Genomic DNA, 15,153 nt, shown 5'->3' on the forward strand with positions numbered 1-15,153 from the left:
AAAAAAAAAAAAAAAAAAAAAAAAAAGCTTTTCCTGCTTTACCATCATATTTGACTGTAAGACCCACCCAACCTCTTTTGGTCTTAATTAATCATTCACCTTGCAAGCAGTAAAGCTGACGGATGTTTCCTGAAGCTGCAACCAAAATAAGCCATTTAAACATCATGTTGAACTAACAAACATGCAAAACACATTACAGGTTAAGGAGAGAAGCCTGATTCATATCTAAATCTATACAAATGAACCTTGAATTCGATAAACATCTGTAGTGCTAGTAAGCTAAGCTATACAAGAAACCTTGGATTCGATAAGATCTGTTTATACTGAGTTCCAACTAAAAGGGAAATGGAAACTACGCTTTTGTACATGGCACCACGGACCATCAAAGCTAGCAGAAATGAAGATATTACTGATTCTAGAGGAACACAAGGAGCGAAGTCATTGCGGGTAACATGCCAAAGAAGGATCAATGCATGTGAATGTCCCAACCGTAAGGGTATCCCCCCTTGCTTGGAAGAATGAAATTCAGGACCCATATAGAGAAATGTTGGTCAATTAAATTGTTCAATCTAGACAACGGTATTTTTCTAGTTTAGTTAGTGAAAGACAACGTTGGGAACTGGAGATTTGGAATGGTTCATCATTGGATGATTTGTGACTATTCCAGACTAGTTTTCAATTACTATCATACATTTTTGCTTTTATGAAATATGTGAATTCAAGATAAAAAAAAAAATACAAAAGGTAAATCCACTAAAAGAACATTAAAAAAAAAAAAAATTGCAGTGGGTGAGCATGAACAAAACGAGGGTGGTGTAGTGGTCGTTGCTTCTTCGTGAATTGCAGAAGCTAAAAATTGTTAGGGTTTTTAGTTTTGTATGTTTTTAAAGTTTATATTTGTTTAAAAATTAAAATTAGATAGCTTTAAACTTGGGCTCAAAATAAATGGCTTGGGCTTTGCTCTTTTGTTAAAAATTTATCCCAACGTGCAAACACATGTATCCTTCATGTGTCCAACATGTCCAAAATTTAAAAAGTAGTAAACAACTGGCACGTAATTTGGCATGTCGAATATGTGTCTGGATGTGTCTGTGTCCAACACAAACACTCCCTGAAACAGGCTATTCATCATTTTATATCTATGAACATTCAAACCAACTTAGGCAGTGATCAGTAGTCATTCTTTGCGGTAAAAAAGAAGTCAAATGAACCATTATCAATCACGTATTTGATGTGTATTGACAGAGTACGTGCAAAGAAAATAGAAGATCGTTACCATATAGCCAGTCTTTGAAGTATACATGAAGTGCAGATGACAATTCTCGTTTGCGGTTCTCTTCAAGTGGGGTTTCTCTCAGTATTTGATTTACTTCTTCCAAAGTCTTTTGCTGAGAGTAAAAAAAAAACATATAATCAGTCCATTACATGAGGTAATTGAAACCAACAAACATGCACATGCCAACGCAAGCTTAAATCTAATCAACAAGATTTGTTGGGACATACATTCCTCTCGAGAGATGCAGAATAGGCTTCTGGTAATGGGAATGGATTGCAGTGAGTAGATCCAAGAAATTCACCAGAAACCCAGTTCGGAATCTGCAATAGATGATAGAGCACCACAAAACAAAATGTAAACAATCTTTTCCTTCCGTACAAAAGAGTGCAGAAATCCACGTGCCAGAAATGAAATTAAAATCCGTAAACTAGGCAATACAAATTTGAATCTTAACTTACTAACTCTAGAGGCTGCGTCATAAGGTGAAAACAAAATCTTTGTATTCTGGCTGTTTTTTAATGATAGGAAACACATGATTTAATTAATCAAAAGAGAGAGGAAATACAAAAAAGGAGATGAGATATCCACAATCAGCCAAGGGGACAACAAAAAGGACTCCCAATTGGTATATATTTGCATCAAACAATAAATTACAAAAGTCAACATGATGAAGAGAGCACCAAAAATTGATCCTAAAAATCCTAAAGACAAGAGCCACTTCATTGAAGCATGCCATGTTTCTTTCATACCAAAATATCCATAAAAGAGGCATCATCCAATCCATTGATAAACAGTACTTTTAGAGGATGAGAGGAACACTAGTGTTGTCTAGTCTCTTCTCTTTAGATACCCGTGATGAAGTTGTTTTACAATTATTTTGTAGGTCATATTTTACATGATTGGAATCCCTTTCTTTAGTACGGTCCTTTTTGTGGATTTGGTTTTTTATGGATGCTCATGTATTTTCTTTCCATTTCTTTTTTAATGTAAGTTTGGTTCTTTATATATATATATACAAGACAATTCCAATAAACGATTGCATAAAAAATTAAAAAAAATACTTGCAGAAAAGCCTACCAAAAAATTTGTGAACTGGTCAGGATCCAGACACGTAGCAGACTCAGTTTGTACATCAGAGACACCTGCAGGATGAGATAATGAATCATGTGGATCTACCACTCCAAGGGCAAGTGGTTCATCCCATCTGTTCAAAGCTGCTTCAAGGCCAACTTCACTCATGTGGTCTCCCAATTGAGGGTAAAATGTATTATATGGTGCCACCTGCAATGGGATTTCAAATTTCCAATTTAAAGAAAATTTAAGGCAATCCTAATTTCAAATGAACAAGATTAAATAACAACTCGCCTGCAACTTATGATTATCCCCAACTATCAGCGGTCGTTGATTTACCCCCAAAAAGAACAAACACTCTCGACAGTTTGCAATGCAGACTCTTTTCGAAACTGTAACTAAATGAACTCGCTCACAATGTTCAACTCTTACAGCCTGAAAAAGAAACATAACATATTTAAGAGAGACGGGTTTTTTAATATAAGGGAAACAATTTTATTAATAAATGAAATAAATAGTGTAAACTACAACACAAGGTTGGATTTTTTTGTCGTGGTTCATGGGAGATGAACAATAAAAATAGTGCCGAAAGATCCCGTCATGGAAAAGTGAACCAAAAGATAACATAAAAATGATGGATAATACTATTTTGAACACTTCAAATCCCGATCCTCTCATAAAATATCCCATCCACATTCCTTAATCTTTTAATTACTCTTCCAAGTGTGCATCATTATGTCCTTTATGATTAATATCAACTAAAGGTTTCCTTGATGATAGAAAGATGAAAAGTAGCCTTATCAAGTTTGGTTGACTGATAGAGGGGTATATCTTTGTTAGTCGAACAAGATCAAGAGTTCAATAGTGATCAACACCAAAGTATATCCCATAATGAAATCCATGGTTGTGCTCTATCTGGATGTGGCATTGGCCTTGATAAGATAAAGCTCTCGTTACAAGATAAAAGTAAACAGATGACGGACTACTCAAGAGGGCACTCAAGTGGTACTTTGATCAAAGGGAGGATTGTAAAGAGCGCAAATAAAACCTCACATTAACTAGAGAAATGAGAGATTCATGGAATATAAGTGAATATAATTAGACCTTCTGAGTGGAACCAAAAACAAAATGACGAGGGCTTACGCACAAAGTGAACAATATCATACCAAGTAAGTTCCCTTCTTTGCAAAGAAGTTGTGTCAAATTCACCCTAAATAGAAGCTAAATGTCATACGCACACTACTCACCAAGAATATAAGCAAATTCAAACCAACAAAATATACTTGGTTCCTGTTCCATTAATGAAAACAATGTATAGCTCTCCACCTAAAATATTGCATACACAATCAACAAACAACAGCCATTAGCAAAATGCAATTATTATTATTAATTATTACCTTTCCAACCGCTCCAAGAACAATGGTAGTATCAGAACACCCGTATATTGTGGCATATCTCAGAGGTGCTAATATGTAAATGACAGATTCGTGACAGTTAAGCACCTGCAGCCACAAATAAAATATTAAAACATAATGTCCAATTTCACAAAGCACTTAACAATTAAGAAGAAGCATAACTCTATTGAATCAAACTTAAGAAATAATGTCCAATTTCACAAAGCACTTGACAGATAATAAGATGCACAACTCTATTGGATCAAACTGAACTTCATACTCAAATAGGCAGGACCAAATGAAGTCAAACAATCATTCTCAATCATGTGTAAAACAAATAAAGATGATTGGCATATTACTTCAAATCAACAAAGATAGAGACTAACTCATTTAGGTAAGCTACAAATTAGTCACAAGAACTTGTGAAGAAACCCCAAGGGTGTTTGATGTTTTATATATATATTTGAGGGTGTCCAGGCCCCCTTGCGCACAATTTGACTCATCTCACAAGAAAAACATCGACCCCACCATATTGCGTTACTAAAAAAAGCTCATAGCATATTAAATCATAAGTGACCACTTTGGTTTAAACTCATACCCTTTAAGCCATTTATTATTCTCGTGACTCTAATTGACCATTGGGAGAACCCCATGGTAGTTGGGTTTTTTATGACCATAAAGAAATAGATGAAAGAAAAAGCACTTAACATATAGCTAAAACTTACAACTGATATCAAATCCGGAGACAACTCCTAGGTAAAAACAAAATATTAACATGACCAACTTCTTTTCCTTCTACTCTATCTTCCATTGCCTCCATGAGGTTAGGGTCAGAAATAAATTTTGCTTCAATCATTTCGAACATCATAAATACCTTGATTTCAATTAAATGTAAATTGGGCAAATTTTGGCCAGATTCTGAACTCACTTGTTGAACAAATCATAATCCATACGCTCAAAAGCGAAAGACACAATAGATCCAGGATCATTACTTAAGAAAAATAAAATGATAACCTTGCAATGCAGAAACTAAGCTTCTCTGAAGAATCACAGCAGATTATTACTATACAGTAGCAACAAAATGATGACAAACCTTCACAGAAGAACCTTTGAGATCAGATGCTTGCTTCACAAGCGAGGACTTAGAAATTCCCTCAATATAACTAGGACCCCTGGTGAAGCTAGTCTTATTGACTGAACTCGTGGATGCATCAGCCATAGCAATATCTGGGTCAGATGGTCCATTTTCTTTAAGAGAAGCTCTCTCAGAAATTTGTTCCAAGGCAGAAGCAATGTTTTGCAGAATCCAGTCCAACACTTGAGCTGCTGGCACAGGAGCAGCAGGCATATCAGGATCTGAGTTCGCAAAAAATGGAGCATGTTGGCTCAGTTGAATTCCATCAGAACCCTTATCACCAAATTGAACCAAAAATCCAAGGTGCTCAAATCTGTCCACAGATAAAACCTACGACACTGCATGCAGTTAGCAAAGAACAAGATATTCTGAATCTTGTAAATAAAAGCAGAAGTTCATTATGGTAGATTATTTTCAAGTCAAACCAACCATAATGAACAGATATTATAACAAAAAAAAAAAAAAAATCTTCACCACGGTACAGATCTTCTAAGATTAGTAGTGAGAAAACGACTAGTAAACAAGAATGCATCACAAATGGACAAGCCTGCAAAGAGTGAAGCTTATTTGGTATGAATTCTAGTGTATATATCATCGTCTAAATCAGTTGGAATCAGCTATAAAGTACTTTAGAACCTATAAGGAAGCAAACTGCAAATAATACACAGGAGGACAAGTACAAAAATATTGATAGTCACAGTACAACCAAAAATCCAATTAATACTTAATATAGTTAAGCTTCAGCATAGTTTCAACACCGTATTTCCCTCCAAAGTATACACTTCAGAATTTTGCTGAGAGTAGAGAAATCCTAGGATAACCCAACTAAAAATTACAGCAGTCTTCCCGGCTCACAAGTGCGTGAGCTAAGACCAACAAGTTACTGTATTGATGAGGCCACTCAAGAAAGAGCGGCATATTACATGCATGTCTGCAGAGGGAACAAAAGATTATATTTTTTTTATCATAATGCCATAGCAGTAGAAAAAAACTGCATTGTGAAACAATTAGATTACCATACTCCTTTCAATTTAGAGACAGCTTACATATTACAATACAGTTCTATGCTCATTAGAGGAAATTGGATGAAAACCAAGACATAAAGTAAACTACATTGCATGCGAAGGGTTACAATGAATTTTTCATTATCGAACACCAGTATTTATTTTTCTAATTTCTCCTGCTTCATCATAGTTGATTTCTCCTTTTAAAGAACAACAAAGGAAAAACATTAAAAGAAGAAGTAGATAAAAGCTAAAGAGAGTAGTAGGCAAAAATTACTAACCAAAAGCTCCTCGCCTTCCCCCTCCACAGTCTCTGCCAATAGAGAGAGAATGTTGCTAATGTGCTTTTGTAAATATGATAATTGGTGAGCCTCTTCATCAGCCTGCGATGGCATGAGTCGACGGCTATTGCTGCGCACAAGCTGCAGTGTGATGGAAGAAGAAATTTGAGCTAACTTCAGCAGTAAGCTGATAATAAAGTGATTGATGTAAACATTACTGCCATACAGAAATAAAGAGATAATTCACAACAACGTGCAGGTACGATGAACCTGAATGGTAAAGCATATAAAAGTGAACAATCAACTTCCTCTGTTACTTCCACATCTAAACACCTGCTCGTATGCATAGAAAGAGAGAGGAAGCACTATTTCTACAATGCAGAAGTACTAATGTCAACAAGAAAAACTCTGCAGAACCAAGACAAACAAATGATACTAACAGAACCCTGTCCAGAGAAACATTAATCACAAGAAAACATCAGTGTCATTGTCGAAAAATTAAAGCCCATGGATCATGAAAGCCAAAACAAGGTCTACTTGATGGACCATCAATGGTTGAAAGCAAGCGATGAATTCTTTGTCCAGCCAACTAGTTAAACACGAGACCTACTTCAGAAAAATAAAAGAGAAATTCTAAGCCGACTGAAAAAATGAGGTCCAGTAAGAAAACAATTCTTATCTGTTATTTCCCAAATCATTGTTACTGAGCATCAAACAAACCAGGTAATTCATAATTGACAGTCCTACGTACTCCGAGATTATAAAATAGAATGTTCATCCACTAAACTGAAGCTCTTAATTCTCACCACATAACAATTTAGTTTCGCATTATATGGAATTAGTTACCCTCATTCACAAAACTCGGCAATACAAATGCAGAAACTACGAAAAACGAAAGAACAAATCCTCATATTGAATAAACAATTGAACTCCCACCAACGAATTCATCAACACCCATTCAACAATCAGCAACCCCAAGAAAAACACACCAATGAGCAAACCAAAACAAGCCACTTCACCCCAAGATCCACATAAACACCAAAACCCGAGAGCAGCATAATTGAAGATACCAAAAAAAAAAAAAAAAAAAAAAAATACAAATCGACCTGCAAGGGCGAAAGGGCAGACAAGTAGCCATCGAAAGCAGAAGTCGAAGGCCAGACATCGGCAACAGCAGCAGCATCCTTATGCGATCTCGGGAGCAGCCTCTTGTAGGAATGAATATACAAGAAGAGGATGAGATCATGAACATCGACGCCAACAGAGTCAATCTCATCAGGGGAAGCATTGAGGAGGGGGTCGGAGGGGGAGTGGAGAACAGAAGCGATGGTGTCGAGGACAAGGCGAGAATGGTCAAGGGAGATCTGCAGGGATTCGGAAATGGCAGCGGAGTTGATACGGTGGGAAGGGGATGAGTGGAGGAGGAGCTTGTCCTTGAGCGGGATTAGGGTTTGGACGGGGTCGGAGAAGACGAGCTTGGGAATGGGGAGGAGGCCATATTCGAAGGGCTCGCGGCGGGGACGGATCAGAGAGATTGGATCATTTGGTGGCATTGTGGCGGAGGAAGAAGAAGGAGAGGGAGGTTGGTCAGTGGGTTCGGCCATGGCGATGGAGAGAGAAGGAGAGAAAGTGAAGCGCACAGAGGTTTGTGGAAATGGCAGATCCTGTGAGAGATGAATAAACCCGCCAGAAGAGGGGATGGAATTGCCTGTGGATGGATCTATACTTTCTGCACACGTGGATTTATTAAATTATAAATTTAGTCATTCCATTTTTTTTTCTTCTATTTATTTAATAATTCTACAATAATTTCTATTTTATTTGAATTTTAGATATGATACAAACTTAAATTTCCAATTAATTTTTATTTTATGAACTTAAAAAAAACTTGATCCAAATAAAGTCACAATCCGACGTGAGATTCCATGTTGATTGAAGAGGGGAACGAAACATTTCTTATAAGGATGTGGAAACTTTTCTCGAGCAGACGCGTTTTAAAACCGTGAGACTAACGACGATACGTAACGGGGCAAAGCAGACACCATCTGCTAGTGATGGGCTTGGATTGTTACAAATGATATTAAAGTCAAACACTCGGCAGTGTGCCGACGAAGATACTAGGCCCCCAAGGGGTAGATTGTGAGATCCCACATCGGATAGAGAGGGGAACAAAGCATTCTTTATAAGGGTGTGGAACCGTTTTCCGAGCAGACGCGTTTAAAAACTGTGAGGCTGACAAAGATACGTAACGAGTCAAAGTGAACAATATTTACTAACGGTGGACTTGGGCTATTACAAATAGTATCCAAGGTCCGACACTGGACGGTATGCTAACGAGGATAATCTCACCAACTTGAATAAAAAAGGTAGAAGAAAATTTATGTTGATTCAAGTTAGGTTAGGAAAAGTTATGAAAATCCATAGAAAATAAAAGGAAATTAAAAATCTAATCGAAATGTAAAGAAATGCTTGTGCATGCGATGAAAGGAGGACACATGTCAGGCAAACAACGAGACATGTATCGTGCAAGGAGAGTAGACAAGCGTCGGTGCCTAGCAAAGACACACATTGCTCCTGTAGAGGGTGACTCGATCCGCGATCCACAAGCCATGACTCGCCTCTTTTTGAATCGCAACTCACTTTTAGACAACCCGACTTGGTTCTGGTCATGCCAACGAAAATGTGCCATGTATCAAACAGAGAGCACAAGTATCTTTCCTATGGGCATGTCTATACTCGAGTGGGAAGCCCTCAAGATACGAGTGTCACTTTTTGACCTGTTGGACCTCTATTTGTTAGTTTTTCACTCCGTACAAGAGAATTATAAGAAACTTTGGAGCTCCTAGCACATGGAAAAGTTAGCTTAAGGCACATGTCCTTCATGTAAGTAACCACTCGGACTTTTTTCAAATAATACTTGTAGGGATCGTTAGGACGTGCTAGCATGCAAACATTCTTACCTTAAATAGTTGAATATGTATGTTTACGACCTCAAAATGGCATTTTTGGACAAGTATGTTATGAATGTTAAGAAAAATTACTAAAATGCCCCTAAAATGAGATTTTGAGTTGCATGCTCGATTTTATGTTTTTTGTCGAGCTAGGAAAGGATTATGCAGGATAACTCAAGTAGGGCAATTTAGTCAAGTAAGTTACGTATGATGTGGATAACTACCAAAACGTCTCGAGATCGAGATTTTGAGACGCATGTTGTTTTATATGCTTCCTATTGTGCTAGAATGGAGGATGATATATTGTTATATATGCATCGTGCGATTGATGGATGTTATCTCTCAGTTGAGCTTGTATGTCGTATGTGTTATCTCTAGATGATTGATTGCTTGTTTACCCTATAGAATGTGTTTATATGCATAGAACTAGAACTAGGACGTCAGAGTTGGGTTGGTTAGACGATGACCTAGATGAGAACGCCTCTAGTAGACTAAGAACTTTAGGATCGTGAGCAGTGGTCAAAGGGTCCAGATCCAAGTGCTTCCAGATTAAGAAAGACTCGAGGAGTCAGAGTAGGGTACCTTAGAGTCGAACGTCCATGTTAAGCCACCTAAGTTGCCTAAAGTCCATGTGGTTACTTAAATGATATGTCTTCCCCAACTAGGTTTTCCGCGTGTTGGAGGCTCCAAAGTTTTTTAAATTTCATTGTTGGTATTAATTCAAGTCATAATATGGTTAGCATCGAAATCAGAGCAAAAAATAGTCAAGCGGGGATCAACACTAGGAAGAAGTCCAACACGCGCAGCCACACGCGAGTACAGACGTGCATAGGGGAAGGATATGCGTGCCCACATCGTGACACATGGCAGCCTTTGATTTGCACATTCCGCTCCAATGGATTGTGATTGATCCTTCACAAGCACGAAATTCTTTTGATTACTCTTGTTGCAGCACGTGGCATGCCAAGCGAGACGCAGGTCACAGGTCGAGTCAGATAGACAGATCGAGTTGTGGGCTTTAAACAAGGTCATGTGTGGGTTGTCGAGTCGAATACGGATTCAGGTCGAGTTGAACTGCAAGACGCTTGTGGTCATAAGATGCGGGACATGCTACTCCATTCTCTTTTCAACATGTGGCATCACTGTAGCCGGTAGCGTTCCTACAATGACCATTTGAAGCTCGCCTTTCTCTCTCCTCGTGCCAACGTTTGTTTTTAAGAGATCGATCAATTTACGAATCTTTTCTATTTTCTTTGAGTTTTTTTTTTTGTAACTTTCTTTACACAACTCAAATCAACTCGGTACCTTCGTCAAAGTTGTGGGAATTTCATTCATCTTTACAAATATATTTTTCTCATAATTTATAACCAAATACAATAAGTCCAAATATAGTCCACGTTGATTTTCGATCCCAATCAACTCTGGTTTCCTTCATAAAACTTGAACGAAATAATTTCAAGAACAACATACTAACAATTCAAAACATAATACACTCTGGTTTCCTTCATAAAACTTGAGCGAAATAATTTCAAGAACAACATACTAACAATTCAGAACATAATACTGATTATGGAACTAGCCGACATCTAATTAGGAAAAAGGGGTCAAATGACCATTTTACCCTTCGATCGTCTTTGATCGACCTATTTTCAAATTTTCTATATTTTATGTTATACTTTTCTTCGGCTCTCGAGATTTTTGTAAGCATTTTTTCTTCTTCTATTTCATGTTGAAAACTCTCAATAAAATCCAAGAAATTCAAGGTTCAAAGGAAAAAATTAGATCGAAATTGATGTATAAAAAAAAGAAAAAGAAAGAAGAGTTAACTGATATGAAAATATGGGGCGTTATAATTCATCCTATTATCCTGATGTGTTCATAGTCAAACAAAGACCCGTTCTTGTGGGAATATAAAACCGCAATTTTCTAAATTTAACAAATAACGTTCCTACATAAAGAGGCCTTCTCTTTTTTCAAACAATCATCCACACATTAAGAAACCAAGAAAGGAACAAAAAGGGGAAGAATTTTTCTTAAGGTAAAAAAATATTTTACAAAATGGCGAAGAAGATGATGGCAGTGCTTCTAATGTGCGTTTTGTTGGTATCCGCACTGCAATTCTCCACTGCTGATAGCCCAGCCGAAATGGAGGCCAGATTCAAGTCGTTCTTTGGTGACTTGAGCGGCGTGGAGGCCAAATTGAAGTCGTGTGCTGCAACCTGCGAGAAGGAATGTGTGGCCAAAGGCGAGACCAGTGAATCATGCAAACCAAAGTGTAACACTGATTGCGGCAAAAAGGAAGTTTCAGGTATATTTTTTTTTTGTCTCCTAAGAGGTATTTTTAACGGTAAAATAATTTTTGTTGTGCTTATTTTGCAGAGAAGTTTAACATCCATCTAACCTAATGAGATGGAAAGGGAAGGAAGAGCTCTGCAGAATGATCGATTTGATTTAGAACCTCGGTTATAATTTATTTAAATAATTCTTGTGAAAGGAATTTTTAAAATTCTCTTTCATTTTTGTAATGTATTTATTTATTTTTATTATAAAACGTTTCTTTGTTTCTTTAATATCGTCGGGTTTCTTTCATTATTTTTATTGATCAACAAAAATTTATTGTTTTCATGGCACTCTAGGGATGAGACCCATTTGAGGAGGTCCTTTACTCTCTCATAGTTAGGTTGTGACATTCTTCCCCCATAAACTAGTTATCGTCCCGATGATTTAGTTTGGAGCACAACCATGGTTAGGTTGTGACATTCTCTCCTACTTAAAACTAGTTATTGTCTCGATTGACTTAGTTTGGGGCACAACCATGGTTAGGTTGTGACATTCTCCCCAGCCAATTTGCCTAACTAACATTGAACTTGGTAAAATGAACTATAACTAACATTGAACTTGATAAAATGAACTAACATTGTCTGAGGTCTAACCAATGCTAGATGCAGAGGCGCATAATAGATCAATATGAACATCATGAGTTGTTGTAATAAAACTTGTTATTGCTGATACCAAAATTCGACAGCCGGTTGACCAAAATGAGGATCCCAAATTGCATGAGCAATAGGTCTTATATGTAAAGGGTCTTGTACCCATGCTTCAAAATTGCCTTGCCAAGCTACATGAAAGAGATTTCTGGAAGTCCACAGAAAAATATTATGATAAAGACGTTGTTCAGTAATATCATCATGACTTTCGAAGTCATGCGTGGTAGCAATACCAAACCAAATACGACGAGTAGTCTTCTCGATTTCTTCTTTCATAACCCGAGCTCGAAGGAAGAGATAAGAGGGCCCTATAAAAAATGTGGTAAAAAATCTAAAGTTCGACTACAACGACTGAATTGATTATCTTCATACATTAGGATCATAATAGATTACGTAGTACACGAAGGGTCAAGTTTTACTACAATTACTTGAAATGTGTTTGGATAACATCCTTTTTCGATTGGATATGGCTTCGACTATTCCTCAAGCCCGCCAATTAGTTAATCATAGACATTTTAGTTAATGGTTCTATAGTGGATATAGCAAGTTATCATTAAACCCCAAGATATTATTGATGAAAAAAAAATCAAGAGCACTGAATCAAAATTATCTTGATTCATCCCCGCTTTAGAAATTATTCATCACAAATCTTATCATATGGGCATTTTAGTAGTTTCTTACCCTTTACATAACTTACAATCTTCCTTGTGGCAACTTCCACAAAAACGATAATTTGATAAGCCAATAATTTTATTTTCTTTGGAGGATTTTCGTATCTTTCTCTATATAGAATGAACTTTCGCCAAACTTGTTTTAATCTATCTTTACAATACCTATTGTGAGTCTAATATCCAATTTTATAATAAATTTTACATTATAATTATGAATTTATTATAAAAATTAAATAATATCGATTTTTCCTTTGAAGCTTGAATTTTTAGGATATTTTTTTAGAGTTTTCAAGGTTGAATTTCAAGATGAGATAAAAGAAAATGCTTACAAAAATCTCGGGGTATAACATTAAAAAAGAGAAAAATTGAAAATAAATCGATCAAAGACAATTAAAGGGGTAAAGTGGTCATTTGACCCCTCGTTCCATGTTTAGTATTACAGAGGACGAAGAAAAAACGGAAGAAAATGAGAAGAATATATGAGATTTGGGTTTTGAAGTAGAGGGTAGAGCGAGAAAACTGAAATAATTTTGCGAGATTCTTTAGAAAAAATGTTCAATGAATTGAGAAAAACAGGTATGTGTATGAAGAAAAATGGGGTTGATTCGAAAGTCAAGATTCTGGAGTGTGTCAAGAATGGTAAAATTTACAATTTTGGACTATATTTGGACTTATTGCTTCTCGTGTTTGGTTATAAATTATGAAAAAAATACATTTGTAAAAATGAATTAAAACTCCAAAAACTTTAATGAATGAAACAAGTTAATTTGAACATAGAGAAAGTTACAAAAATCCAAAGAAAATAGAAAAGATTAGTAAATTGATCATTTTGAGGCAATGAGAGAGGAAGACAAGCATCATGTTGAAAAATCCTGCATCTAATGATGAGAATGTCCTGCAATTCAACCGGACCTAAATCTGTATTCGACTTGTCAACCCACACGTGACCTTGTTCAACACCCACAACTCGATCTGTCCACTTGGCTCAACTCGTGACCTCTCTTGAGCGTGCCACATGTTACTACAAGAATAATCAAAGGAATTTCATGCCTTAAAGGATCAAACCTAGCTCCAATTTCACCTACTATGGAAATTTTAAATTTTTTTGGAGTCTCGTGGAAAAACTAGCCTTAGAAAACACGTCCATTAAGTAAATAATCACATGGATTTTACGGACATGTTTTGTTTATATGGATTGTCGGGGCATGCTATGGACATGCTTATAGGGATTGCTAAGGCAAACTAGCATGCAGAAGAGTCTCTACTACCCTTTCAATTCCAATACAAACCCACACCCTCAACCCGAGATAGGCTGGTTAGGATTGTGTCTCTACTATCCTTTCAATTCCAATACAAACCCATACCCTCAACCCGAGATAGGCTGGTTAGGATTGTGTGATCTTACAATTCAATTGGATTACTCTGCATAGAAGATCCTTTTTAAGAAGGGTGTAGAATCAAAGTAATTCTAATAACTAGTTGGGGGCAAGTACATGGGGTTCATTCAAAACGCCTTGGATGCTCAAATAGAAGTAGAGACTATGTTCGAACTTCTTTAAGCTCAGAGAAAATCTATGAATACCTATTAAGTTAAAGATGCAATAAGAGCCTATGTGTTTTCCTTTATCTACTTCCTTTTTTTGTTAAGCACAACAAAGGATTTAGTTATACAACATCGACAACAAGCTCATCATAAATGATGTAAAGACTTTTGATATTATAACAAAAATGAAGGATCAAAATTGGCAAGAAAATAGGCTAAATGGGCTATGATATAAAGTATAGCAAAAAAATATTATAATTTTATTATGATACTATGAAGGACCCTAATGATTGTCATCTAATACAACCCATTAGTTATCCAATACAATTAATCATGGAATTCAAATTATTAAAACATAAGTTGTAATTGCTCCTTCAATCTCTATTAAGAGCGAGCTCGGCCACACATGTTCAGTCAACTAACATTTTGAGGACACTATTTAGACACTTCAAAAAATCTAGTAGACTACCACCACATCCAAGCAATGAAAAACATAGCTCTCCAAGTGGTTGGTAGTATGTACGGTGTCATTAGAACCTCCACTAGTAGCTCTTCAAGTTCTTTGTTGTTCAATGGTGCCATCACAATCTCCATTACCCATTCCACTCTAGAACTAGTACTATCGAAGTAGGACTAGACTAGTTAATTCGAAGAATGGCTTAAAACTCTTTAGGTTGACTTAGTAGCTAGCCAGCAGCTTCCTCCAAAGAAACTTTTATACGAATTTTGTAACGGATATATTTTTTATTCAAACTCAAATATCCAATTCTATAATTAATTTTGCATTGAAATTATGAAATCAATATAAAAAAAATTAAATAACTTGTTGAATAAAAACTA

General features: G+C 36.3%; 1 protein-coding gene across 1 annotated transcript in view; it reads right to left on the reverse strand.

Annotated features, from left to right (window-relative positions):
• The window catches only part of LOC111432516 (TBCC domain-containing protein 1-like), a 9,313-nt gene extending 1,481 nt beyond the window's left edge, over positions 1-7,832 (reverse strand). Inside the window, exons 1-9 of the mRNA XM_023069438.1 lie at positions 7,268-7,832; positions 6,162-6,302; positions 4,835-5,206; positions 3,745-3,849; positions 2,642-2,782; positions 2,354-2,557; positions 1,504-1,596; positions 1,277-1,388; positions 27-135 (exon numbers count right to left, since the gene is read on the reverse strand). Coding sequence (XP_022925206.1) covers positions 92-135; positions 1,277-1,388; positions 1,504-1,596; positions 2,354-2,557; positions 2,642-2,782; positions 3,745-3,849; positions 4,835-5,206; positions 6,162-6,302; positions 7,268-7,765 — 1,710 coding nt within the window. The 5' untranslated portion in view covers positions 7,766-7,832 and the 3' untranslated portion in view covers positions 27-91. The remainder of the gene's footprint in view (positions 1-26; positions 136-1,276; positions 1,389-1,503; positions 1,597-2,353; positions 2,558-2,641; positions 2,783-3,744; positions 3,850-4,834; positions 5,207-6,161; positions 6,303-7,267) is intronic.
• Positions 7,833-15,153: the final 7,321 nt, after the last annotated feature.

Source organism: Cucurbita moschata, unplaced genomic scaffold (assembly GCF_002738365.1).
Source record: "Cucurbita moschata cultivar Rifu unplaced genomic scaffold, Cmos_1.0 Cmo_Scf00038, whole genome shotgun sequence".
Classification (NCBI taxonomy): Eukaryota; Viridiplantae; Streptophyta; class Magnoliopsida; order Cucurbitales; family Cucurbitaceae; genus Cucurbita; species Cucurbita moschata.